This window comes from Entelurus aequoreus, linkage group LG11 (genome assembly GCF_033978785.1).
Source record: "Entelurus aequoreus isolate RoL-2023_Sb linkage group LG11, RoL_Eaeq_v1.1, whole genome shotgun sequence".
Lineage (NCBI taxonomy): Eukaryota > Metazoa > Chordata > Actinopteri > Syngnathiformes > Syngnathidae > Entelurus > Entelurus aequoreus.
In genome coordinates, this window is record NC_084741.1 from 66,186,103 (window position 1) to 66,214,010 (window position 27,908).

Genomic DNA, 27,908 nt, shown 5'->3' on the forward strand with positions numbered 1-27,908 from the left:
GAGGCGCTGTCTTTAGCTTTGGTGGTCTGGATGTACTCGGACACGGCCAGGTAGATGAACCTGTACTGGGCCTCGGTCTGCACCATGCCGGAGCGCTGCTCTCGCACCATCTGGATGTACTTGGAGATGTCGATGTCACAGTTTAGACCTGCAGGGAGGACAACATTAGAGAAGGAAGCTAGCCTTGTTAATCCAAAATGGAAATTTTTTTTTTTTTTTTTTTTTACCTATCGTGTTAATGGTCCCAATGATCATGTCGATCACCACAATTGTGCCCGTCCGACCGATCCCAGCACTGAACACACATAAAACACAATCACTGAAGTAAGTGGACATTGTCCTTATTAAAATAGGTACGGCGGTTCCATAAAATCTAATTTAAAATTACTATGAACCTCCGGGCATACTTGCCAACCCTCCCAAATTTTTTGGGAGACTCCTGAATTTCAGTGCCTCTCCCGAAAATCTCCCGGGACAACCTTTCTCCCGAATTTCTCCCGATTTCCAGCTGGACAACAATATTGGGGGCGTGCCTTAAAGGCACTGCCTTTAGCGTCCTCTCTCACCTGAAAAGGAGACTATTATATATGTCTCCGTTATCCATAGGTTTATCTATAACCCATAAAGTAGGCAGACACGGAGCTATTTCTCAGCGTGTGTTTATTCCAGCCGGCACGTTAATACACTGACACACAACATCCACATTTCCATCATGCATTGCTTCAAAACTACGGCAAGTAGTAATGTCCAAAAACATAACAGAGACGAAGCAGAAGAACGAAGAAGAGACAGTCATGGCGACGAGTAAGAAGAAGAAGTACGCTTGCAAGTTCCAAAATGATTGGAAACAAGAATTTCAGTTCATCCAGGACAGCTTGAAGGGTATGCGGCCTGCACATTTTGTAGATCAGACTTCTCCATTGAACACGGTGGCCGAATGGATGTAGTCACTCATGAACGGTCAGAGAAGCACAAGGCGGCGGCAATGCAGCACCGGTCACAGCCCAGTATTATGGGCCACCTTGCTAAATGGAGACCAGAGGGTGTAACATATGCCGAGACAAAGATGGCTATGCTGATAGCTGCAAGCAACATCCCGTTCTAATTTGCGGATGTTTTCAACAAATCCGTGAAGGTAAATGTTCCTGGATTCAGAGATCGCTCGCCAGTACTCAAATGGCAGAACAAAGGCTACTCAAATAGTGAAAGGTAAGTGTTATTTTTTAAAAAAAAAGTAAGCAGCAAGTACAGTTAGTAGAACAACTGTGTTTTCATTACTGTGTACTGTACTATATATATATATATATATATATATATATATATATATATATATACACACACATATATATATATACACATACATATATACATATATATAAATATAATACATACATATATATACACATATATACAGTATATACAAACGTTTGTGTATATATATATATATATATATATATATATATATATATATATATACATATATATAGTATATACAAACGCTTGTGTATGTATATATATATATACATATATACAGTATATACAAACGTTTGTGTATGTGTATATATATATATATATATATATATATATATATATATATAAGAAATACTTGAATTTCAGTTAATTCTAGCTATAAATATACTCCTCCCCCCGGCCCCGCCCACCTCAAACACCCCCCCCCCCCCCCCTCCCCACCCCCCAATCTCCCGAATTCGGAGTTCTCAAGGTTGGCAAGTATGCCTCCGGGTAGTTCGGCTTCCTCCCACCTCCAAAGACATGCACCTGGTGATAGGTTGATTGGCAACACTAAATTGGCCCTAGTGTGTGAATGTTGTCTGTCTATCTGTGTTGGCCCTGCGATGAGGTGGCGACTTGTCCAGGGTGTACCTTGCCTTCTGCCCAAATGCAGCTGGGATAGGCTCCAGCACCCGTCCCCTCCTCCCACGACCCCAAGAGGGACAAGCGGTAGAAAATGGATGGATGAATAGATGGTATCCATTAAATGGCTCGACTTCCCATTAGAAAACAAACTGGTCTGAATAAACAGCGCCTCTGCTGGTGGAATCCAAGTAGTGCACTCCATTTGCAAAATCTTGAAACTAGACAAATTGATAACAAATTTCCATACTTCTTATTTATATCAATACTCATACGTATAATATTCATTTTTCAATTCACTTTTGCATAACAACAAATATTAAAATAATACATAAAAATTGATTATTGTAATAATTTTGTATCAGAATATTACCATCAATAAAAATAAATTTAATTACAGCTTATAAAAAAGTATTGGTTGTAATAAATGTATTTTGTATCAATGGTAACAATTTTTTAAACCAACTATTTATGGCTTTTCAAGGTACCCAAAAAGTCTGTATTTAAATGTCTGCAATTGTAGTACATTCAAAATATCAAAAAATTATTAAAAAAATATTTTTTTTTCTCAATTATTACATCAAACAAGGAACTTTAGATAGTAGGTTAATCTAGCCTACCAAAACCACAAAATACCGTAAATGCGTGTACTTTTTTCATGCTTAAAATAATAAATAAAATGATAATATGTATTTAAAAAATCAGTCATATCAGTGCAAAAGAAAAAAACACTGCTACAAATACAGATTGGGGCTGTGTGGCTTAGTTGGTAGAGCGGCCGTGCCAGCAACTTGAGGGTTCCAGGTTCGATTCTCGCTTCCGCCACCCTAGTCACTGCCATTGTGTCCTTGGGCATGACACTTTACCCACCTGTTACAAGTGCCACCCACACTGGTTTAAATGTATTTTAAAGGATGCAGATTATGTGTTTCACTTTGTCTTTCTAGAGAAAAAGCGCTATTTAAATATAATCCACAGTTCACATTAAAAATAAATTGTTACCATTACTGCAAATACAACCATAACAAAAAGTATTACTTGGCAACAAAAACTAAAATTGTTCTATGTGGTTGGCTCTTATTGACAATCACTAAAGGTCATTTGTAAGGATTTTGGAGACTAACAGTTGTGCAACATACATTCCCAAACACGTATGAGAAAGTGCAACAAACAAACCGCTCTTTGGTCACAAGCACAACATTCCAAAAGGATAAACTGTCAGTTGACTGGAAAACCTTTTCTTACTACTAATCTTAATCCTTGAACTAGAATTTAAGCATTTAGAAACATAGGATTTTAAAGGCACTACAACAATACACTTGTCTTAACACCCCAGCCTTCCCTGATTTATTTAAAGATACAGTACGTGTATTTCCTGAAAAAAAACAAAAACTAATTGGTCGATAGAACCCAAAATCAAAAAACATTGCATTATTTTTGTTTTATCATGAATCATCCCTTTTATAGGCCAAGGCGTTCCTTGATTTATTATAAGGGGAACTGAACTTTTATAAAAGATTTTGCCTATCATTCACAATCCTTATGAGAGACAAGAACGCATAATGCATTCTAACTCGTAAATAAAAGTCAGCTAACAATGGAATCAATGGGAACTCTTCCATTCCAACAATAAAAGCCACTAAAAACATCAAAAAAGCACCCAAAATACTCAATTTATATTCAAATATACATACAAATTTTAACCAAGTATTAGTGATATTGCTATTATAAGTGCTAACGTTATGCACCTACTTTTAGCGGTGCATTGATCACAGAGAGGTAACTAGCTTTTGCTGCTATACTGACATCATCAGCCGGTGAGTTGAAGCATCATCGCATGTTAGATGGCGAAAATTGATTCTAGATTATAAATCATGCCTTTCACCTGGATAATAGAAGGATGTAGCCATAAACTGTCAACTTTGACAGCCAATTCAGACCCGGAGATGGCAGACACAAAAAAACAATCATATGCATCCACCGTTTTTTTTTAAACCTTTAGCAAGGATTATGATTATTTCTTCATCTAAACAGGAATATATGAACATACTATCAGTTGTCATCGCAGTGAGAGAAGACATTGTACAGTACGTGTTTGTTTTGTCAAGCGAAGGTTGTGAAATTAATAAAATGCCTTATGCCTAAAAGGTGCAAAATACGTAAATATGACATGTTATTATAAATGTACCTGTTACGACATTACATATAGACTTATTGTGTGTATATAAAACTTTAATACAGGTGTTTGGATGTTTTTTAAAGTGCCTTATAGGCAGAATAAAGTGACTCTCATCGGTTCCATTGTTAGCTGACTTTTGCTGAGTTAGAATGTACAAAAAAATAAAAAAATAATTGTGTTTGTCTCACATAAAAATTGTGAATGATAGGCAAAATTCCCCAAAAATGCAGTTCCCCTTTGACCAGGGTCTCTGCAGGTTTCAACAATTGATGAAATCGGCTAATCCAAATGGCACAATGTGCGCCGTCTTGTCTTATCTACCGTAATTTCCGGACTATAAGCCGCTACTTTTTCCCCTCGTTCTGGTCCCTGCGGCTTATACAAGGGTGCAGCTTATTTACAGCCTGTTCTTCTCCGACACTGACGAAGAGGATTTCGGTGGTTTTAGTACGCAGGAGGAAGACGATGACACAATGATTAAAGACTGACTTTTCATATACCGGTAGGCTGGTTATTTTGATAACGTACAGGCGAGCACTTTGTATTACTTTGCACCGTTGTATTATTTGTACTCTGCACGAATGCTGTTCGCCATGTCAAAGATGTGAAAGTTTGATTGAATGATTGAAAGATTTATTGTTAATAAATGGGACGCTTTGCGTTCCCAAACAGTCATCTCTGTCCCGACAATCCCCTCCGTGGTAGCAGGAACCCCTATATACTACGCTAATTACACATCAAAACCCTGCGGCTTATAGTCGGGTGCGGCTTATACATGGAGCAATCTGTATTTTCCCCTAAATTTAGCTGGTGCGGCTTATAGTCCGGAAATTACGGTACTCTTTTCCCCCCTTAAAGGTTTTTGCTATCTCAGAATCCAGGAACAGGGTATAGAACAGCTCATCAATGTTATCATTACAAGTATATCGCTAGCGCTTTGTTACCGTGTGAAAAGTCCAAAGCACCTCCGCCTTTGTGTGGGTGTAGACTGGGGCTTGGCGACATGGCAAAAAAAATTATCACAATTAATTTTTTCATATCATCTGATCCAGATTAATATCACAATTGTTTTTTTTAATTAAAGCAGATTGTCCTGTGCAGGATTATACCAAGTATCACATCCCTACGGTTTACTATTGCAAAGTTATAACATACATTTCCGCCATGTTTGATTGAGGTAATATACGCTAACAGCTGACAACTGTCCATTTGTTCATGTATATAATTGAGCTTACTCGAGGTGCAACAGTACAGGTAACCCACGCTATGGTCCATACCTGGTTTTAGAGCCACGGTTTTGCTTATTTTTCGGTATGTTTAGTGGGGGTAAAGATAACTTGTTTCTCTCTCAAAGTTATCTAGTTTTTTTGCTTGTGATCTCAAACATTCTGCAGTAAACATAGTATAATTAGTGTAGTGAATACCATAAGACTTTTATTTCAAGTTAACATTTACTAAACAACACTTTCAAACGGTAAATGTATATTTGTATTCTTTAATTACTTGTACACATCAGTGATTCTCACCAGTGTTTTGGCAAACAAAAAGCGGTGACCCACATTGTGGAGTTTTTAAAACTCAAATTCTGTTTCTTATGTTGAATGAAAATACCTTAAAGTGCGGTTTGAATTTGAGATACTGTAAAATAATGTGTACCAACACATTAAACAAGTTTTATACCGGTATACTATTGTGATAGTTACTCCAACAGCAGGGACAAGTTTCTTTTAGTGCATGTTTTATCAGAGGAGTGGAATATTTACAAACACATAAACAAAAAGTCTGATTAAAAACATTTAGATATAAAAATCCCTTTTCTGATTAAGTTAGTAGGTGTGTTGATTCTCCCAGCCGGGACCAATACAGTTACATCAGGGGTGTCAAACTCATTTTAGATCGGGGGCCACATGGAGAAAAATCTACTCCCAAGTGGGCCGGACTGGTAAAATCACGGCATGATAACTTAAAAATAAAGACAACTTCAGATTGTTTTCTTTGTTTAAAAATTAATGTTGTTGTTTTTTTACACTTAAATGTTACGGTTAATAGTATTCTATCTTTATTTGTCGTTATTTATACTTTCTGAATAAATGATGTGATAATGTTCATCAGTCAACTCATTGGTGTTAATTTTCAATCTATTAAGGTAAAAAAAATATCAAAATCAAATTACAGGATGTTATTTATGTAGTTTGCTCATTTTCTTCGACTGGTGCACTAACATCATGTGGGTTTTTTTTTTTTTTACATACACTACCGTTCAAAAGTTTGGGATCACATTGAAATGTCCTTATTTTTTAAGGAAAAACACTGTACTTTAGAATGAAGATAACTTTAAACTAGTCTTAACTTTAAAGAAATACACTCTATACATTGCTAATGTGGTAAATGACTATTCTAGCTGCAAATGTCTGGTTTTTGGTGCAATATCTACATAGGTGTATAGAGGCCCATTTCCAGCAACTATCACTCCAGTGTTCTAATGGTACAATGTGTTTGCTCATTGGCTCAGAAGGCTAATTGATGATTAGAAAACCCTTGTGCAATCAAGTTCACACATCTGAAAACAGTTTAGCTCGTTACAGAAGCTACAAAACTGACCTTCCTTTGAGCAGATTGAGTTTCTGGAGCATCACATTTGTGGGGTCAATTAAACGCTCAAAATGGGCAGAAAAAGAGAACTTTCATCTGAAACTCGACAGTCTATTCTTGTTCTTAGAAATTAAGGCTATTCCACAAAATTGTTTAGGTGACCCCAAAATTTTGAACGGTAGTGGTCTAGTCGGTAGTCATCTAGTCATCTACAGCAGGGGTGTCAAACTCAAATACAGAGTGGACCAACATTTAAAACTGAACAAAGCCGCAGGCCAAGGTTAAACAAATTAACCTTTTAATAGGGACCCAAACAAGTTTTGCATTGAATTTTGAACAAGCAAGGCTTATATAACTTTATAGTGACATGCAAAATCGAGTTCCAAGTAATAATAATAACAATTAAAAAATATCAATGGCATATCAAATACAATTTAAATAAAAATGTAATGCCTCTTTTCTATTTGCAGCCTTCTGAGGTAAATATCAACATTAACTTTTTCCACAGGCTAGTGTTGTGTCGTTCGCGAACGATTCATTCGAACGAACAAATTTTTGAGTGAACGTACTGAACCGAATCACTTCACGAACTGATTCGTTCCTTTCTCAGTTCAGTTGAGCTCCGCCGCGACCATGCCGGTATGAGTGGAACTGGCGCATTCTGTGACTCACTGAACCCTCGACGTCGGCGAACGACGCAGCCAGCTACTCATCATGGGGGCGGGGGGAGGGACTGAGCGAATGTTCCGTTCACCGCGGATTAACGACATGAATCACTCAGTGAACGACAACGCTCTCGCTCTCTGCTCTGCTTGCCCCAATGCCGCGAGTGATTCTCCTCCCGTCACGGGGATATGTTTCATGCCATTGGCATCCGTTCTCCATTCATTCTCCAAGCTAACGGCTAATGTTGACTCAAGCCACATGAAAACAAACACACACACGCGCCCCGTCCCCATTATCTCAACACATCAAGTTATGAGAGTAGAGGAGACAGAAAGAAACTCAGTGCAGGCAGGGCAAGGCTGAGCAGCAGTGACGCGAGGGGGAGGGGCGGTAGTGTTGTGTCGTTCGCGAACGTGATTCAGGTTCGCGCTGCACTCACTCACTCATTCAGAATCAGGACTCGCGACCCTACTGACACAGAGAACTGACTGTGTCGCGGAGGAGGACGTCACATTGAGGCTCTCGTTCAGTCACTGTGCGCGTCGTTCATCGGGTGCTGAGGGCTTGTGTCGTTCGCGAACTGACACACACCGAGATCTGCCGCTGGGGAAGCTGTTACTGACTGACTCCTGATTCGCCGACCTGCACACAGAACTGCTGCTGCAGAAGTGATTCAGGTTCACGTACTGAACTGTGCTGACTGCGGCGCTGTGTCAGTCACTCACTGCCTGGTGTACTGCATGCACAGAGCTGTGTAGGGGACTCGCGTTCACCCTATTTGCTGCTTCTCCCGCGAATGTCTGCACTGTACTGTACTAAGCACGCCCCCCCCCCTCCTACTTTCCTTTTACTACCCTGTTGTATTGAACACAATTGTCCGGCAAGCATTTCACACAGCTATTATTTAGGGATGTTTTGATCAAGGTTCAATGCTTCCAATTCCGATCATCCATGAGAGAGATCGGCAGATACATTGTACATTTTTCTATTTATTAATGGTGAGCGCTAGTGACAGTTTAACAATATCAACACAATATTTAAACTAGTTCCATATTGTCTTTTATTACATACAATTTTGGCGCAAAACAAAGTAAATGGTACACAATAACTAAACAAAAGCAAAAACTGCTATGTACTACTCATTCTATCTATCTACTAAGCATAGACTGCAGCGCATCGTACGTGCTGCTGAGAAGGTGATTGGCTGCAAGCTCCCATCCCTCCAGGACTTGTTCTCCTCCAGGACCAGGAGGCGTGTGGGTCGGATCACAGCTGACTCTTCTCACCCTGGACACAAACTATTCTCCCCTCTCCCCTCAGGCAGGAGACTACGCTCCATCCAGACCCACACCTCCCGCCACCTGAACAGTTTTTTCCCCTCGGCCATCAGGCACATGAACAATAACTCCTAACAGTAGCTCCTTGAATTCCTTCTAAGTCTATAACAAGATCTGATAGCTCAGTTACAGCTCTTTTTATTACCAAATATGTGTTGTATGTGTTTTATGTCCACGATTGCACCAAGAAAAATTCCTAGTTTGTGAACCCGTTCTTAAACAATGGCAATAAAACGATTCTGATTCTGATTCATTTAAACCCTCATTTAAGTCCTATTGTGTCCAGAATATTATTCTGAGTTTGTAAACATTAACAAAAACAACAACAAATGATTTTGAGAAAATAAAAATATCAATGTAAGTAGTAGTAGCGATCATATACTGATACTACACTCAATATCAACATCACCGATTTATGGATCGATCCTCCTCTTATGCATACTTGCCAACCTTGAGACCTTCGAATTCGGGAGATTGGGGGGGTTGAGGTGGGCGGGGTTGAGGGGGGCGGGGTTTGGTGGTAGCGGGGGTGTATATTGTAGCCCGGAAGAGTTAGGGATGCAAGGGATTCTGGGTATTTGTTCTGTTGCGTTTATGTTGTGTTACGGTGCGGATGTTCTCCCGAAATGTGTTTGTCATTCTTGTTTGGTGTGGGTTCACAGTGTGGCGCATATTTGTAACAGTGTTAAAGTTGTTTATACGGCAACCCTCAGTGTGACCTGTATGGCTGTTGATCAAGTATGTCTTGCAGTCACTTTCGTTTGTATGCAGAAGCCGCATACAACATGTGACTGGGCCGGCACGCTGTTTGCATGGTGAAAAAGCGGACACTTCGACAGGTTGTAGAGGACGCTAAAGGCCCTTAATATTGTTGTCCGGGTGAAACATTCTCCCGGGAGATTTTCGGGAGGGGCACTGAAATTTGGGAGTCTCCCGGAAAAATCGGGAGGGTTGGCAAGTATGCTCTTGTGTGTCGTGTACTGACGGTGACAATGCTGACATACCAACAGCCAACAGCTGTTGTTATATTATATATATATATATTATATATGTTATGTTCATTTCTTGTTAATAGCGGTTTACTCTCTGTTGTGACAAGGTTCCATCTATACTTCTTAAAGTTTACCAAGCGCACTCCTTTCCATACTTGCCAACCTTGAATTTTCCGTAAAGGAGGTGATTATTAGTTTAGGGGAGCGGCTCCAGACTGCATATAGCGACACATACTTAGCTGCTTGCCGATTGTCAGCCAGAGAGGTTTGTCATTTGTGATCGGCATTAAAAAGGCATTAATTGGCAAATGACAGATCACATATTTTTTCACGAAAATCGTCCCAACACTGATCGGTAGCCAATCGATCGGCACATCCCTACTATTATTGTACAATATGTGAGCGCATGGGTATACCTGCAGTGGACGACCATAGGACCAGCATCATGACATTCCTCCTGTTTGGCGTTGACTTGGGTGAGGAAGCTAAGGATGGCACCTGGCTCCTGTGGGACGCCATGGTCAGGCCAGCTCAGGTACTGGTAGTGCCACACGGTGCGGGAATGTTTGGGCTGAAGAAGAAGTGACAATGTCAGAAGTGACGATGTAAGCCGATTTTCATTACAGTGTTGGGAGGGCCCACCTTGTTCACAGGCGCCACCTCCAGGACTCGGACTTTGTAATCTACTGCGTCCCTTTCCGACTTGAAGGTCACCACATAGCAGCCCACCACCTTGGAGGTCTCGATGTCGGGCCAGTACGGCACACATTTATTCTGCTCAAGAGTCAGGCAGAAGTTTTCGGATGAAATGCAGACAAGTGGAGTGATGGTGACACTGCCTGGATGTGATACCGACCCGCCCTTTCTCAACCTCCCTGGTCGTCATGACGATGACCCTGGTGTTCTCCTGCCAGACCATCTGCCAGAAGTCGTTGACGGTTGTCGCCAGGCAACCCTGAGTGGCGATGTAAACTTTAGGATTCTCCGAATCCCACAAGGTATTCTGTAAAGTAACGCACGTTAACCGAAAAAAAACTAACTGTATTTTTAGATGTTGCACTTTAGCGACGTACCCGCACAAAATTGGCGTTGATGTAATCTGAACCCACAACGTTGGGGTCAGCATCCTGCAGGGTCACTCTGGTGTCATTGACTTGTGTGCAATGAGTGAAGAAACGGAGATAAAATAATTGAGCTAAAGTCAATTCTATTTCTACATAAATGACTTGAACATACAGCAAAGTACTCACAAGGCAGAATGTTCTTGTATCGGTTTTTAGACTTGTTTTCTGGTCTCTGGCCTTCCTCCCGACTCTTTTTCACTTTTGCCTCAAACTTTTGAAGAGCCTGGGAGGGGGTTAGCAATTTAGCTGTTTATGTCATATCAACAAAACAACACAAAAAATATTTTTTTAAAAACAACAGAAGTGCAACATTTTTTGGAAGAAAGTGTTGGTAAAAATGCACATATTCTAACATTAATGGATGATCAGTTAACTTTTTATTTCTTTCATTGTGTTATATTTAATTATACATAACTCAAAATAATAGACCTATTAAATTAGAACGATGAACATCTTTTTGACATAAAATAACAAATCTTGAATATATATTATAGTGCACATGATAATTATAATACAATATATTATAAATAAATATATGTATTTAATATTATTCATCTTTAGTATTGAACATATATTACATTTCAAGAAATATGTATGTTAATGAAATATTGTAATGTACATTTTTTGGTGAATGTTATTCAAGTAAAAGGAGTTTTGTTTATTAATTAGAGCGGGTGCTGCTCTTAATTTAAAAAATGTTTACAGCATTTCTAATAATAAGCAGTAGTTATTTCTGTTTGGAATTTAAACATACGATGGTTCATTTTTTTTTACTTAATAAGTAATCATTTGGTAATTCCATATCACCACCAGATGGCAGCATACAACTATTTGTCACTATTGATTGATTGATTGAGAAGTTTATTGACATCTTAAAGAATTGAATCAAAAAGCCATAAGGCTGGTTTCCAATGTGGTCCACTATTGTCCAGCCAGAGGTGATAAAGACTTGCAAAAAATTAGAGACATCCATCCATTTTCTACCGCTTGTCCCTCTCGGGGTTGCGGGGGCTGCTGGAGCCTAACCCAGCTGCACTCGGGCATAAGGCGGGGTACACTCTGGACAAGACGCCACCTCATCGCAGGGCCAACACAGATAGACAGACAACATTCACACTCTCACATTCACACACTAGGGCCAATTTAGTGTTGCCAATCATCCTATCCCCAGGTGCATGTCTTTGGAGGTGGGAGGAAGCCGGAGTACCCGGAGGGAACCATATTATCATAATTTAACTGTGAGTGAGGATGATGATGTGTTGCTTACATCTCATAATTTAACTATGAGTGAGGATGATGATGTGTTGCTTACATCTCATAATTTAACTATGAGTGAGGATGATGATGTGTTGCTTACATCTCATAATTTAACTATGAGTGAGGATGATGATGTGTTGCTTACATCAAACTCCTCCCAAAAGCCCGCCTTGCTTTTCCCGCCCTCGGCTTCCTGCTGCAGTTGTGTGGTCTGGTCCAGTTGCTTCACTCTGCTGTCGATGTCGGCTGCGTTCAACCTGGTGGAGTAATACGGCTGCCAGGACACACACACAATTCATACTGTATTTATCAACTATCGAATAAGATCCAATACAAGCGCTGTATCCTAAATTCTGTATTATGGCCACACATACTTGTTTGAGAAGTACCCAGTTGCCGGAGACCTCCTGGATGCCACTGCGTTTGTAGAACTCCACCAAGTCGCTTAGAGTGTCAAACAAGTCTGAGCCTCCTACTGTGTATCTCTCATTCTAGACATAGACACAAACAGGTACAATGATTAAGAACCATACAGACTCAAATAAAAGATGGTATTGTTGCCTTGGGGGAAAGTCTGAAAAAGTCTTATATACGGAGTCTCGAGATGTATGTATGCAAACCCACATATGGCGCCTAGTGACTTTTTCTGAGTTTTTCTTTCCGTCACTCACCAATGACCTGGTGAGTTGCGGCCGCGCAAAGGTTGGGCAGGTTATCAAACAACAGGAGTTATGACGCCAGTTTGAAGATAATGGTGATCAATGACACTTATTCGAACAAATGTCCCTTTGCGAAAATATAGGATATCATTTTTGTTGTAATCTACCAGTTGTTTTGCTGATAATAATAAACAATAATAATCATTTAAAAAATTAACTTTGTCTTTGATTTTGTCCAAAAAGAAAAAAACAGGTCTTGGAAAAAGAGGATGTTACACCTTTTCATATAAAGAGTACCGTATTTTTCAGACTATAAGTCACAGTTTTTTTCATAGTTTGGCCGGGGGTGCGACTTATACTCAGGAGCGACTTATGTGTGAAATTATTAACACATGACCGTAAAATATCAAATAATATTATTTAGCTCATTCACTTAAGAGACTAGACGTATAAGATGTCATCTGATTTAGCGATTAGGAGTGACAGATTGTTTGGTAAACGTATAGCATGTTCTATATGTTATAGTTATTTGAATGACTCTTACCATAATATGTTACGTTAACATACCAGACACGTTCTCAGTTGGTTATTTACATATGTGCATATAACGTACACTTATTCAGCCTGTTGTTCACTATTCTTTATTTATTTTAAATTGCCTTTCAAATGTCTATTCTTGGTGTTGGGTTTTATCAAATACATTTCCCCCAAAAATGCGACTTATACTCCAGTGCGACATATATATGTTTTTTCCCTTCTTTATTATGCATTTTCGGCCGGTGCGACTTATACTCCGGAGCGACTTATACTCCGAAAAATACGGTATTTGTTTTGGTTTGAGTGTGTGCAGGTGGGTGCTGCAGATCTCCAAGAAATCATGTGAGGCCCCTCATTGGCCCACCTACTTAAAAGGAGAATTTCACTAACAAGTACTCTTTATGTACGTTTTGCTCCTGAAAATGAATCTGGCACTCATTTCCCATAACATCAATTAGTTCTTAAGTAATGGGTAGAAAACTAACTGTACTTGGAACGCCCCCTGTCCATCGCCAGGCTCGATATGCTGTCCCCTCTTGGTGTGACGTCTTCTACAGAACTGAAGCCTATTTTCCCACATAGACAGTGTGGATAAAGGCATATAAAACTAATATTTTGATCACCTAATTGCATGTCCTTGTCGCCCTAGTCCATGATTACTTCAAAACTGATATGGTCAACATTTTGAGCAAAAAATAAATCTCAATTTCCAGACTTTCCTGCTTTTCCATCTCCTCTTCCATTAACACCATTGCCTGTGTTTCCTTGTGCTTTTTCAGCATTTCTTCACGCATCCTAATGAAAACATCAGTAGAAAAGGACGCAAAATAGAATACTTGCGTCTTTCTTTCCTTTTTTATAGTTTTTTTTAGCGCATAGTAAGCACTTCTTTCTATGTTTTTCCTCAGGATCTGACTCAGTCTTTATCCTCTCAAGGGTGCACCTGATTTCCAGGATACCATTTGGCTGCATTTTTTTAACCTTTTTATATCAAACCTCTGATTAAAAGCCTTTATCTTCATAGTCAAACATATTTGCTGGGTATTGTGGCCAAACAGCTCAATTTTTGTTTCATCTGACCACAGAACTTTCCTCCAGAAGGTCTTATCTTTGTCCATGTGATGTCAGATGAAAAAAAAAAATTGAGCTGTTTGGCCACAATACCCAGCAATATGTTTGGAGGTGAAAAGGTGAGGCCTTTGATCCCAGGAACACCATTCCTACCGTCAAGCATGGTGGTGGTAGTGTTATGCACTGGGCCTGTTTTGCTGCCAATGGAACTGGTGCTTTACAGAGAGTAAATGGGACAATGAAAAAAGAGGATTATCTCCAAACTCTTCAGGACAACTTAAAATCATCAGCACGGAGGTTGGGTCTTGGGCGCAGTTGGGTGTTCCAACAGGACAATGACCCCAAACACACGTCAAAAGTTGTAAAGGAATGGCTAAATCAGGCTATAATGAAGGTTTTAGAATGGCCTTCCAAAAGTCCTGACTTAAACGTGTGGACAATGCTGAAGAAACAAGTCCATGTCAGAAAACCAACACATTTAGCTGAACTGCACCAATTTTGTCAAGAGGAGTGGTCAAAAATTCAAACAGAAGCTTGCCAGAAGCTTGTGGATGGCTACCAAAAGCGCCTTATTGCAGTGAAACTTGCCAAGGGACATGTAACAAAATATTAACTTTGCTGTATGTATACTTTTGACCCAGCAGATTTGGTCATTTTCAGTAGACCCATAATACATTTATAAAATAACAAAACTTCATGAATGTTTTTTGTGACCAACAAGTATGTGCTCCAATCACTCTATCACAAAAAAATAAGAGTTGTAGAAATGATTGGAAACTCAAGACAGGATGACATTATGTTCTTTACAAGTGTATGTAAACTTTTGACCATGACTGTATGTATGTATATATATATATATATATATATACACATATACACTACATACATATGCATACAGTATATATGTATATACATATACATACATATATAAACACATGTACATATATATACACACATACATACTGTACATATATATATACTGTACATACATACATACTGTATATATACATGCATATATACATACATATATACACATACTGTAGTATATACACAAAGTCGTTTGGACACCCCTGGGTTAGCGCAATCAATCTCTCAGGCCTCACAGATCAGTAATGTTTGTTAGTTATGTGTTCTGTTTCGTTGTGTCATATCAACCAACTATGTGTTCTTATTTTTGGTCATCTGTTTTCTCCAGGCAGGTATAATGGCATAGGTCATATGACTAGATTCCCAACCAGGGTTGTGTTGAGACAGAACCATCAAATGCACACCTGGCACATGATCTTGATGTGGGACACTCTCCTCGCTCCTGTTTTGCTGCGCTCGTCCGTCAGACATGAGAGAACGAAATCTCCCGGCTTGGACAGCGACTCTCTGACCAGGAATGTTCCAGACTCATCCCGAGCAATGAGCATCTTCTCGGCACCTGGACCAGACAGGTGGCCGTGGTACCACCTGGACATGAGATGATATGAAGTAAGGTGAGATAAAATTAGGTGACATGATGTAGGAAGTGAGATGATATGAGGTTAGGTAGGGAGATGAGGTGGGGTAAAAGATTACATTAGAGGAGATTACTGAGGTAAGTAAAAGTACTGTATAATAGGTTCAGATGATGACATGAGAAAAGGATCAGAAGAAATTCAATGAAGTGAAATAAATTTCGATGTTATAAGTCAGAAAACATTATCTCCAGCAATGAGCCAACAGTACTCTCAGGATTTGGACCAGACAGGTGGCAACGGCACCACCTGGAGGTGAGGTGAGATGAGGTATGGTGAGTGGAGGGGACAGTTGTTTGGATGAAATGAAAATAGTACACGTGAGAAGAGATAAAGTATGACGCATGGTACAATTACATGACAATAAATGATAGATTAGTTCAAATGAGATAGGATTAAATGAAGGGGGATGAGGTAAACACCCTTTCAGGTTGACGCCCACAAAAAAGGTTCGTCAACAGGTAACTTTTGCCACAAATGTTGGTATTTATATCTGCGGAAAAGGTTGCGTAGTTCTACACCTTCTTTTGGCCATGCGAAGAGCTCAGGCAAAGTTGTTTCAGACATTGGAATTAGCGATGTCCAGTTGTGTCACCACAAAATAAAGCTCATACTCGCATGCACTATAAAATACATAACACACATATGTGAAGATGTGCACACATTCCTCTAATTATAGATGCATTGTATGTTTATTTGTTAGTGTTTGAATATCAAAATACAAAGCAGTATTAATGTAGTTACATTTTACATTAATTTAAAATATAATGTGGTGGGTCACATAATTATTGTTTTTCTCATTGAATAATAAGTAGGTCGGGAGGTGTGTCTTTGACTTTGTGAGTGGCTAAACAGTGAAGTATTTTTTAAGACTAAAAAACAATAAATATGGGTTGCGGCACAATTTTTCGGTAAAATACATAAAATCATGTTATGAATTTAGGAAATTATTACATTTAACTTTTTAAAAATACATTTACACTTTGAGAGTTTGAATTCAAATGTTTGGATCTCACGCAAACATGCTGCTTATACACAACCACTATGTTAACACTATTATTACTATTATTATTATTACCACTTAAATAATATTATAAGATAAACAACTGTACAAAAACACATTTATTGTGCAAATAATACATCAAAATCATCTTGTATGCATGCCAATTGGCCAAAAGAGCTTTAAATATTGCTCATGATCACTACTTGTTACAGATTCCGTTCATAACTTTTATGGACAGAATTTCTAGGCGCAGTCAGGGCATTGAGGGGATCCGGTTTGGTGGCTGCAGGATTACGTCTCTGCTTTTTGCAGATGATGTGGTCCTGATGTTTTCAGCTGGCCAGGACCTTCAGCTCTCACTGGATCGGTTCGCAGCTGAGTGTGAAGCGACTGTGATGAGAATCAGCACCTCCAAGTCCAAGTCCATGGTTCTCGCCCGGAAAAAAGTGGAGTGCCATCTCCGGATTGGGGAAGAGATTTTGCCCCAAGTGGATGAGTTCAAGTACCTCGGAGTCTTGTTCACGAGTGAGGGAAGAGTGGACCGTGAGATCGACAGGCGGATCGGTGCGACGTCTTCAGTAATGCGGACGCTGTATTGATCCGTTGTGGTGAAGAAGGAGCTGAGCCGGAAGGCAAAGCTCTCAATTTACCGGTCGATCTACGTTCCCACCCTCACCTATGGTCATGAGCTTTCGGTTATGACCAAAAGGACAAATCACGGGTACAAGCGGCCAAATTTAGTTTCCTCTGTCGGGTGGCATGGTGAGAAGCTAGGTCATCCGGGAAGAGCTCAAAGTAAAACCGCTGCTACTCCACTTCGAGAGGAGCCAGATGAGATGGTTCCCGGGTGGCCTGGGAACGCCTCGGGATCCCCCGGGAGGACCTGGACGAAGTAGCTGGGAAGAGGGAAGTCTGGGCTTCTCTGCTTAGGCTACTGCCCCCGCGACCCGACCTCGGATAAGCGGAAGAAAATGGATGGATGGATGGATGACTACTTGTGCCAGCAACGGTTCTCAGTCACGGACTGAGTAGCGCTTATACAGCAGCAGGCGGCCTCCGTAGCTCCCACTCCCTCTCCTCTGTTGCAAGTTTTGTTGATTCTATGTAACTTGTTTATGTATGCTATGGTTTTTTTTCCTTGGCCTCAGTCTGGATCCCCTCCCTGGAGTCCAGCCTTTGACTGAATATTTTTTTACTCTCCCCCGCCCCTCCCCAACATTTATCTGTTTCTCACCTTTTTTTTTTCCCAAAGGGGCGCCGGAAGTTGGCAGACCCATCAGTGATCCTTTTTCTGTCCAACTGTAATGTTTGTCTGATCTTGAATGGGATTGTGCTGAAAATCTCAATTTCCCCTCGGGGATTAATAAACTACTTCTTATTCTGATTCTGGAGCAGCCTGACACTAAGATTGGTCAAATTTTGACATTTAAATTCCAAATTTCTTGCTAAAACCCCCAAAAATAATCTTGTTACATGCTTGACGTAATAAGAACCAATCTGAAAATCTTCTTTGGAGTTGCTGTCTGTCTTCCTTCATTGATCTTTTAGTACGTCACCATATTCAGCAGCTAATTAGCATGACCATTTATGGATTATTGTGGGAGGACACCGTTGAGGAACTCTACTGCGCACAATTAACTGCAAGCGTGATTTATAACCAGAAGAGTGCGTACAACTGTGCATAGCATGCTTTTATAAATCTGAATTTGTTTGTACAATTCTTACATTCTGAGGTTTATGTTGTAAATAATCCATGCACAGTTTTACAAATGAGGCCCCTGGACATGAGATACATACAACGAAACAAGTCGGAAAATGAGGCGAGTAGAGGTAGAATGAGAGTACATAAAATCAGATCAGATTAAATGAGTGAGATGAGGTGACGGGAAATAATGAGACAGGGTTAGTGAGATTAGACAAAATGAGATGGGATGAGACTCGAAATGAGATACTACATATGAGATGAGGTCAGGTGAGATCAAGTGAAGTGAGTCAGATGACAGTCCTCCGTTAATACCAGTACAGTGGAACCTTGATTTGCAAACTTAATCGGTTCTCATACAGGGTTCGTACAATTTTTCCATAAGAAACAATGTAAATATGAATAATGGATTCCGGCCTTGACAGAAGTCCATATTTAAGTGAAGGTTTGAACCATACTGCTACAATAATGAACATTTAAAAAAGTAAAATCCACTTACATTAACATTGTCAAAGGAGGAGCTAATAAGAAAGGAACAGGCAGACAGACAGAGGGAGAGGACGAGGGATCGAGGGTAAGGGGCCGTGTGTGTGTGTGTGTGTGTGTGTGTGTGTGTGTGTGTGTGTGTGTGTGTGTGTGTGTGTGTGAAAGAGGCGCCGCTGAACGATAAGTAGTGTATTTTCCTGCTTTGGCATATTTTTCTGTAAAAGTCCGGTCTCATCACAAATAAAACTTGCAGTGATACAAAACTGATGAGTTCGCAAATCGAGATTCTACTGTGCTACATCTAGGACTCTTTTTTTTAGTGTCGTATGCTGTTACAATAATTCTATGCAATCAGGTCAAGAAGGCATAGTTTGTATGAGAGTGTATATGACGCTTGCAGATGTATTATTAGTAGTGATTCTCAACTGTTGTGGACGTGGAACTGTTTTATATATATCGCAGGTTTTGGCCGGTCAGCTTGAAAGCCACAACAAAAGCATGTCGAATGGACAATTAAAAACAACCCACAGCCCAATGTCCTGACGTTACACCATTATCGTGCGGATGTTACCTTTGGGGGGGCATATTACAGGAAAGAAACAATGCATAAAAACAGGTCGTTGGGGCGCGTGTGTGCGTCACTGAATGTACACTCAGCTGAGTTGGGCATAATTTTAGACAGAGTTCTCGATTTCTTTTGCTCAACTTCCTGTTTTGCGGTCGGAAAATTTCTGATGGCAGATTTTGTGGCTAAAGAGGACAAAGTATTTTTAGCCGTTAAAAACCGTAACGCCACCCCGCCGGCACTCCTCCCCAGCTCCCTCAACCAAAACCTCCACAGCGCAACCTCACCGACACCATTCTTAAATGAAAATGTCCATGTTGCTCTCAGAATACTCATTTGAAATGTTTACTCTTACTGATGATGTTATCAATTTTTGTTCATTTCACTCAAATGTTGGCATTGGACAGCTGTGCACTGACAAGGCGATACAAAATTGAGTGAAGAATTACTCTTAAACTACCTGCTTGCGTGTGTGTGCATGTGTGTGTGTGTGTGTGTGTGCGACCTTTTCCGAGACGACAGAATGGCGAGGACATGATGGAGTGTGCAATAGAGGAAGATGAGCAAGACGGTCTGGCCATCGCTTTCAAGAGTGTCAAAACGTCAAGTTTCCAACCGCAGCTATAAAAGGGAAGTTAGACAACTGACAGAGAAGGACAGAAAGGGGTGGGGTGAGGGTCTGAGGGGGGTGTACTTTCTTGATTTTCTGATTAAAGCTATTTTAATGTCAAATGAATTAAAGAAATATTGTTGCTTTAAGCAAGAGCATGCACTTCAACAAGAGCAAGGATTTCAAGATGTATTTATTTTTATGATAACACAGTACAACCTGTTCTATATTGAATACATTTAAAATATAATTATAACAATTTTATTTTTTTTAAACAGTCAATTTTCTGCTCATTTTAAAATATTTCCAAGCAAAATCAATCATTAATATTCATACTAGTAAATTATCTGCATGCATAACTCAAATTAACTTTGAATAAGATGCCAATAATTTGACACAAATCTAATACTATTGTTAGAATGTAATAGATGCATGAACATCATTTATTTGTTCAATAGTTTTATCTAAAGTACCATCAGAGTGTATTTTGAAGTGAAATCTAACAGTGAGCACACAAGTCGTATTCTCCTCACTTATCTTTTCGCTGACGTATGCATTGACCTGATCACTGACCGTATGACAAACTGCTTTGCCTTCAGGTAACCATCCCCAGTTAAGGTAAAGGAGCGTGTGCGGTCAAAATAAATTGTGCCATTAATCTGCAATCATCCATCGATAATGCAATTATGTTTTGTGATTATACACAAGAGTTAAAGCGTTAACTTTGACAGCCATAATTAATTATACTTTGTGTACTTTTTATTCAAAATCGTACTAAATTCTTGTGAATTATTTTTTTGTATCAATAAATACAGCCTTTATTATTTTTGTTTTATGTCTACATTCAGACATGTTTGATTTTTGTCTTTTTTTTTGTACAGGGAAGAAAAGAAAGTATTTGTTTTCTATTCATATTAATAAATGTTTATTCTAAATAATAAACAATGTTTATGCCAGTAGGCCGTCGCCTTATTTCTATTCCAATAAAAATGTAAGACTATTATTTTATAAAGGTTAGCACATATTTGACTTAAAAAGTTATTTTTCTTCCAAAAAATATAAAAGGTTTGTGACAACAGGCAGACAACTTACTTCTGTATTAATAAAAAATTCAAGCGTTTATTTTGTGTTTTATCTAGGTTAAAACAACGTAACAATCGACTTAAAAAATAAAAGAAAATAACACGTTTTAGTAGTTTTACATTTAAGATTCCTACTAAATTAAAAGGGCTATTTCATATATCAATAAAAAAATATTATTTCTTATTCTTTTTTAATAATAGCTTTTAATAGTCTATCTTAAGTAAGCATTATGACATATCTATATATGTAAGAAATGTGTACATTTTCTACCAATATCAATACTTTTTGCACATAACGCCATTAAATTCTCATGAGAACAGGCTGATTTTGCATTTATATGTCAATAAGAAATACAGCTTTTACCTTCTTGTTTTATTAAGACCATTTGGCATCAAATTAGGTAATATATGTTTCTACCAATTCTAAGACTTTTTGCACAAAATCCTATTAAATTCTCACACTACACATTGTAGTATAGTATTTTGTCACCAGGGGTCAAAGTATCACAAACCTCTCAGTGGTGGGGTCAGAGGAGTTGAGAGGGTATTTGAGTTCGATAATGGTGCCATCTTTGTCCTGCAGGATGCCGTTGTCGGCCGTGTAGTACTCCACTAGCTCAGACAGCGTGGCAAACTTTTCCCCGCCGTAAAGGTCGTAGTAGTCTCCCGTGTTCTGGATGCGGATGTGGGTCACCTGCTCGCCCACCCTGATGAGGACCAACAACAATTTGACGCATGTTACAACATACAGTCCAATTTATGGAAGGCCTTAATCTGCATTTTTTAATCATCATTAGCAGAGGTGGATTATCATGACGTACACTAGTGTATTACATTTAGGAAATAATATTTATTTAAACAACTTTTGAAAATATTCATTCTAAACTTTTTACTATAAAACTTAATTTGATACTTTTAGCATGACAATTGTAAAAATAAGTTTTAAAATAAATAACATTTTTATAAAAAATAAACAGCCCATTTTTACCCTAACGAAAACTTGTGGGGGTTTTTTTGCAATTTTTTCTACCATTTATATTTATAGCAAAAACTTTGTTTTTTTTTTTAATAACTACATTTGGATACGAACACTTTCCATTCGACAGCAGCAATACCCTAATTTTCAATATTGCAGTTACATCCTGTTAATACTGCGCTGCTATTTACAATATATACAACCTGTAATCAAAACCTACCTGATTTTATTGGTAATAAAACAAAACAATTTTGTATTTTTGTACAAATATATACAGGGTGTTGTAGTGTTAGTGTATATTTTGGGACAGCTATTGACCACTTGTTCTTTAGAACAGCACAGTAGAGTACTTATTTTTTGTTTTATGAATATTATTTATGCTTTCAAAAATGGATGAAAGAAATCAAACTATTGTGTATTGTAAAAGCAAAAGGCAAGTATGCTACGGGCACATGGCGTAGGACAATTCTTATTGCCACCATGATGAGTAATAAAAGTGGAAAACAGCAAGGGATTTACTTTCTGAATTCAATAAGAATAATTCTCATCACAGACACAAAGTTTGTGTTTTTGGGGAGTTAAAACATCACATCATCTTGCCTACCTGTAAAAAAACAGCAGAATTCAAACCACATAATCCAGATGAACATTGGGAGGATTTTTGGGGAAAAAAAGATGTACACTTTATTTAAGTTTAAAATATAATTACCTGACAGACAAGGAGAAATCCCCCACGTTCTTCTTGCTAGGTCGGGCCATAAAGCTGCCGTGAATGCCCTGAGTCTTCAGCATGTCCTCGGCCTGCAGGCCTGTGATGTCTCTGTGGAACCACCTACATGGACACAAATGGACACGCATTGACTACTGGTCTAATTGTCAACATTGTGCACTCAAAGCAACCTTTAGCAACAGAACAAAACACGTATAAACAATGCTGATAATACAAAAATAACAATTGGGCAACGTCAGTGGACGTATGTTTTCACTTTTAAACAATTGAGTGAAATATGACATTTGCATGCATTGCCGCCTTCATTTCACCAAAATACAACACAAATGTTAGCAAAATATCCACGTATATGGGCTATCACCTGTAGTGAATATTCAATGCACATTAATCAAAATGCGTATTTTTGCTAATCAAATCAGGCCTGTGCGAGTGTGTGTAATTCATAAATGCATGATTTCATTAATTATGGCCATTCTATTCTTAAACAGATGTGAATTTGCTATAACTTGTATGCAAAGTAGAGCACTAAGTATTTATTTTTTAAATTTTGAAAGAAAATGTGCATGCACTGCATGCAATCGTATGTCTGATCATGCCAAACACAAACATTATATTAACATACATTCCAAACATTATTTTGTAAAAATAAAAAATACTTAAATATCTGCTCGTCATCCATCAATTTGCACATAAAAAGAATATATATAAAAGCAATTGTGTAATAATATCTTGAAGCATTTATATATGTTCATTAGGACTGCGAATATTTGGGTGTCCCACGATTCGATTCAATATCGATTCTTGGGGTCACGGTTCGATTATAAATCGATTTTTTTCGATCCAACGCGATTCTCGATTCAAAACAATTCTCTATTCATTCAATACATAGGATTTCAGCAGGATCTACCCCAGTCTGCTGACATGCAAGCAAAGTAGTAGATTTTTTTAAAAAGCTTTTATAAAGGACAATGTTTTATCAACTGATTGCAATAGTGTAAATTTGTTTTAACTATTAAATGAACCAAAAATATGACTTATTTTATCTTTGTGAAAATATTGGACACAGTGTGTTGTCAAGCTTATGAGATGCGATGCAAGTGTAAGCCACTGTGACACTATTGTTTATTTTTTATTTATTTAATTTTTTATAAATGTCTAATGATAATGTCAATGAGGGATTTTTAATCACTGCTATGTTGAAATTGTTACTAATATTGATACTGTTGTTGATAATATTCATTTTTGTTTCACTACTTTTGGATTGTTCTGTGTCGTGTTTGTGTCTCCTCTCAATTGCTCTGTTTATTGCAGTTCTGAGTGTTGCTGGGTCGGATTTGGTTTTGGAATTGGATTGCATTGTTATGGTATTGATGTGTATTGTTTTGTTGGATTGATTACTAAAAAAAAAAATATACAAAAAAAAACAAAACTAAAAAAATCGATTTTTGAAAAATGAGAATCGATACTGAATCGTACAACGTGAGAATGGCGATTTGAATTTGAATCGATTTTTTCCCACACCCCTAATGTTCATATATACTCACTGTTAAAAAGGGCCCACAAAGGGCATCCATAACTGCAATGTGGCATTAAATGAAAACAAGTTTGACACCACTGGCTATCAGCAGCAGGGGACCCAATAAAAAGCAACCCATAACGGGTACCGTAATCTATCAAGCTCATGTATGAAGACATCTATTGAAAGTTTTTACATTTTGCAAATAAATGTAATTTACAATTGGGCTGGATAAATGTAAGTCCAACTTTCCAATCCATTGTCTTTTTGTACATGTTTTCTAATTTATAGCCATATATTAGGATTTAATTTGTCTAATAATAAATGATTTGTAATCATTTCTTTATTATGCATCTTTTATCTCTTTATTTCTAAGTACCAGTACATGGCTTTCCTGTGTGGACAAAGGAAGAGTAGGATGAAACAAGTTATAAATATTATGATCAGTCCAGTTGTTTGAGTGAGAGTGTTCTGATCCGTATTCAAGCACGGTATGCTTGGAAAAGGTAGGCATTTAAAAGCGTCTCGTTTTAGACATTCAGCGAATAAGATAGCTCGATGTAGACGTGTCATAACTAATACGATTGATCCTCCTGCCAGTTATCAATGGTAAACACCACCTTGCACAAGAGAAATAAAAATAACAAGTTGAAATGAGCCACAAACGTTGGAAATATAATAATATAAAACATTTCTGCTAATGTTTTGGGATAACTGTGCTTTTACAGAAGCGCATAAACTAAAAAGCCATCACATGATGCGAGAGAGATAAGGAAAAGAAACAGAGAAGTTGTCATATTTGCTCATCAAGCACAAAAAACACTTACCGAACCATGATGTCGGCTCACAGCGTCTGTGTCAGAACCGAACTAAGGTGCCTGGTACCTGCGTGTTTGTACACAAAAAGCATCATTTTAGCTCTCATGAAAAACACATCACTGGGAAACTGTCAAAAAGAAGCGTGTGACTTAAATTACCCGCTCTCTCCTTCCTGGCTCAGCTTGTGTGTGACCCACCGCAAAAACGTCCTCTTTTCGACTTGTCCCTGAACGCAACTGAGCAACTCCTCTCTCTCTCTCTCACTCTGTCTCTCTTTCACTCTTCCTTCCTTTTTGTCGCTCCTTTCACAAAATAGTGAAAGCAAACACAGGAACCAAAACAGCTGACAAGGACGGAATTCCAACAGGAGCAAAATGCAGGAAATAAAAAAAAAAACATTAAAATAAATTATGAGAATCTTCAGCTAGACTTCATTATGTTTTCTATGTAGAGAGCAATCATAAAAAAAACATTCCCAACAAGCGCTAAATTAGATTAAAAATAAAGTATCAGTTTTTCTTCCCTCTCAGGCCAACAGTCGCTCGCAGGTGTGCATGTGTGCGTTAATGTGTGAACACAAAGTTCACAGTACACTTCCTTATTTGTAGTTCAGCAACACTGCATGTATGCAAAGCTATTTCCACACACAAAAACACGACTGTTGTTTCCCGGCGTTAACTCGTCCTAAACTTGCATCAAAACGGAGGTCTTAATCTACTGAGATTTAATGGAACAGATTGCAAAGTGGCTACACATGTGGGCACACATTGTTTGACATGTTCCAAATATTGCACAACAACAATAAAGTGTCCTCCTAATGGTTTCTAATAGTGATCTGACCTTAAGTGACAAACTAAATTGAAACTAAACACACACAAAAATAAACTTTTCCACCTTATCTACTTACCCACACCTCTTTGTTGTTGTTCTTAACGCAGCAGGCCAACAACAGGCTGGATATCCAGTTTCTGCAGAAAGAAAAACGACACACTTAGGAACCACTCATGTCGCAGTTGGGCTCCCGCCCTGTAATTTTCACCTAATTGCAAGGAGATAATATGCTTCTTCCTTTCTTTCTGCTGCGGAGCTTCCGCCGACTCAATATTAGTCAAAAGTACTAGGACACATGGTCATTACTCCAAAAGTAATAATAAATGGGAAGAAAATATGGACTTTCTACTAGATTATAAACTGCGTCTGTGGGGATTTGTGTTAATTTATCACACAATTCATTTTCTGGTTAATCTCAAAGGCATTCGACGCTGTTTTTTCACACCAAAATCCGACAAAAAAAAACTTTATGGGTCTTGGTTTTTGCACTGGGAACAGATAAAGGCCTTGCCCAAACTGTTACCACACATTTGTAAGCATATATTCTTTCGTTTACCACCACTTGTACTGTTGGTGTAGTCCTGTGCTTCTCAATTACAAAACCCAAAACCAGTGAAGTTGGCACGTTGTGTAAATCGCAAATAAAAACAGAATACAAGGATTTGCAAATCCTTTTAAATTTATATTCAATTGAATAGACTGCAAAGACAAGATATTTAATGTTGGAACTGAGAAAATAAATGTATTTTCGCAAATAATCATTAACTTAAAATTTAATGGCAGCAGCACATTGCAAAAAAGTTGGCACAGGGGCATTTTAACCACTGTGTTACATGGCCTTTCCTTTTAACAACACTCAGTGAACGTTTGGGAACTGAGGAGACCAATTTTTGAAGCTTTTCAGGTGGAATTCTTTCCCATTCTTGCTTGATGTACAGCTTAAGTTGTTCAACAATCCGGGGTCTCCGTTGTGGTATTTTTTACCACAATGCACAGCACATTTTCAATGTTAGACAGGTCTGGACTACAGGCAGGCCAGTCTAGTACCTGCACTATTTTACTACAAAGTCACGCTGTTGTAACACGTACAGAATGTGGCTTGGCATTGTCTTGGTGAAATAAGCAGGGGCGTCTATGAAAAAGATGTTGCTTGGATGGCAACATATGTTGCTCCAAAACCTGTATTAATGGTGCCTTCGCAGATGTGTAAGTTATCCATGCCTTGGGCACTAATACACCCCCATACCATCACAGATGCTGGCTTTTGAACTTTGAGCCTAAAACAATCCGGATGGTTCTTTTCCTCTTTGGTCCGGAGGACACGACGTCCATAGTTTCCAAAAGCAATTTGAAATGTGGACTTGTCAGACCACAGAACACTTTTACACTTTGCATCAGTCCATCTTAGATGAGCTCGGGCCCAGCGAAGCCGGCGGTGTTTCTGGGTGTTGTTGATAAATGGCTTTTGCTTTGCATAGTAGAGTTTTAACTTGAACTTACAGATGTAGCGACGAACTGTAGTTACTGACAGTGGTTTTCTGAAGTGTTCCTGAGCCCATGTGGGGATATCCTTTACACACTGATGTCCCTTTTTGATGCAGTACCGCCAAGGTCAGGGGTATTGCCATTTATGTGCGGTGATTTCTCCAGATTCTCTGAACCTTTTGATGATATTATGGACCGTAGATGGTGAAATCCTTAAATTCCTTGCAATAGCTCGTTGAGAAATGTTCTTAAACTGTTGGACAATTTGCTCATGCATTTGTTCACAAAGTGGTGACCCTCGCCCCATCCTTG

General features: G+C 38.7%; 1 protein-coding gene across 2 annotated transcripts in view; it reads right to left on the reverse strand.

Annotated features, from left to right (window-relative positions):
- Nucleotides 1-26,246, reverse strand: part of ptpn6 (protein tyrosine phosphatase non-receptor type 6) — a 27,732-nt gene extending 1,486 nt beyond the window's left edge. Inside the window, exons 1-15 of one of the 2 annotated variants that reach the window (XM_062063818.1) lie at nt 26,188-26,246; nt 25,439-25,623; nt 25,289-25,346; nt 22,925-23,047; nt 21,752-21,946; nt 15,561-15,744; nt 12,397-12,513; nt 12,168-12,296; nt 10,892-10,988; nt 10,715-10,794; nt 10,498-10,644; nt 10,284-10,415; nt 10,058-10,212; nt 228-295; nt 1-148 (exon numbers count right to left, since the gene is read on the reverse strand). The exon at nt 1-148 is cut by the window's left edge and continues 4 nt beyond it. In XM_062063818.1, the coding sequence (XP_061919802.1) occupies nt 1-148; nt 228-295; nt 10,058-10,212; nt 10,284-10,415; nt 10,498-10,644; nt 10,715-10,794; nt 10,892-10,988; nt 12,168-12,296; nt 12,397-12,513; nt 15,561-15,744; nt 21,752-21,946; nt 22,925-23,047; nt 25,289-25,296 (1,583 nt within the window). In that variant the 5' untranslated portion in view covers nt 25,297-25,346; nt 25,439-25,623; nt 26,188-26,246. The remainder of the gene's footprint in view (nt 149-227; nt 296-10,057; nt 10,213-10,283; nt 10,416-10,497; nt 10,645-10,714; nt 10,795-10,891; nt 10,989-12,167; nt 12,297-12,396; nt 12,514-15,560; nt 15,745-21,751; nt 21,947-22,924; nt 23,048-25,288; nt 25,347-25,438; nt 25,624-26,187) is intronic. The other variant, XM_062063819.1, reaches the window with a different exon arrangement.
- Nucleotides 26,247-27,908: the final 1,662 nt, after the last annotated feature.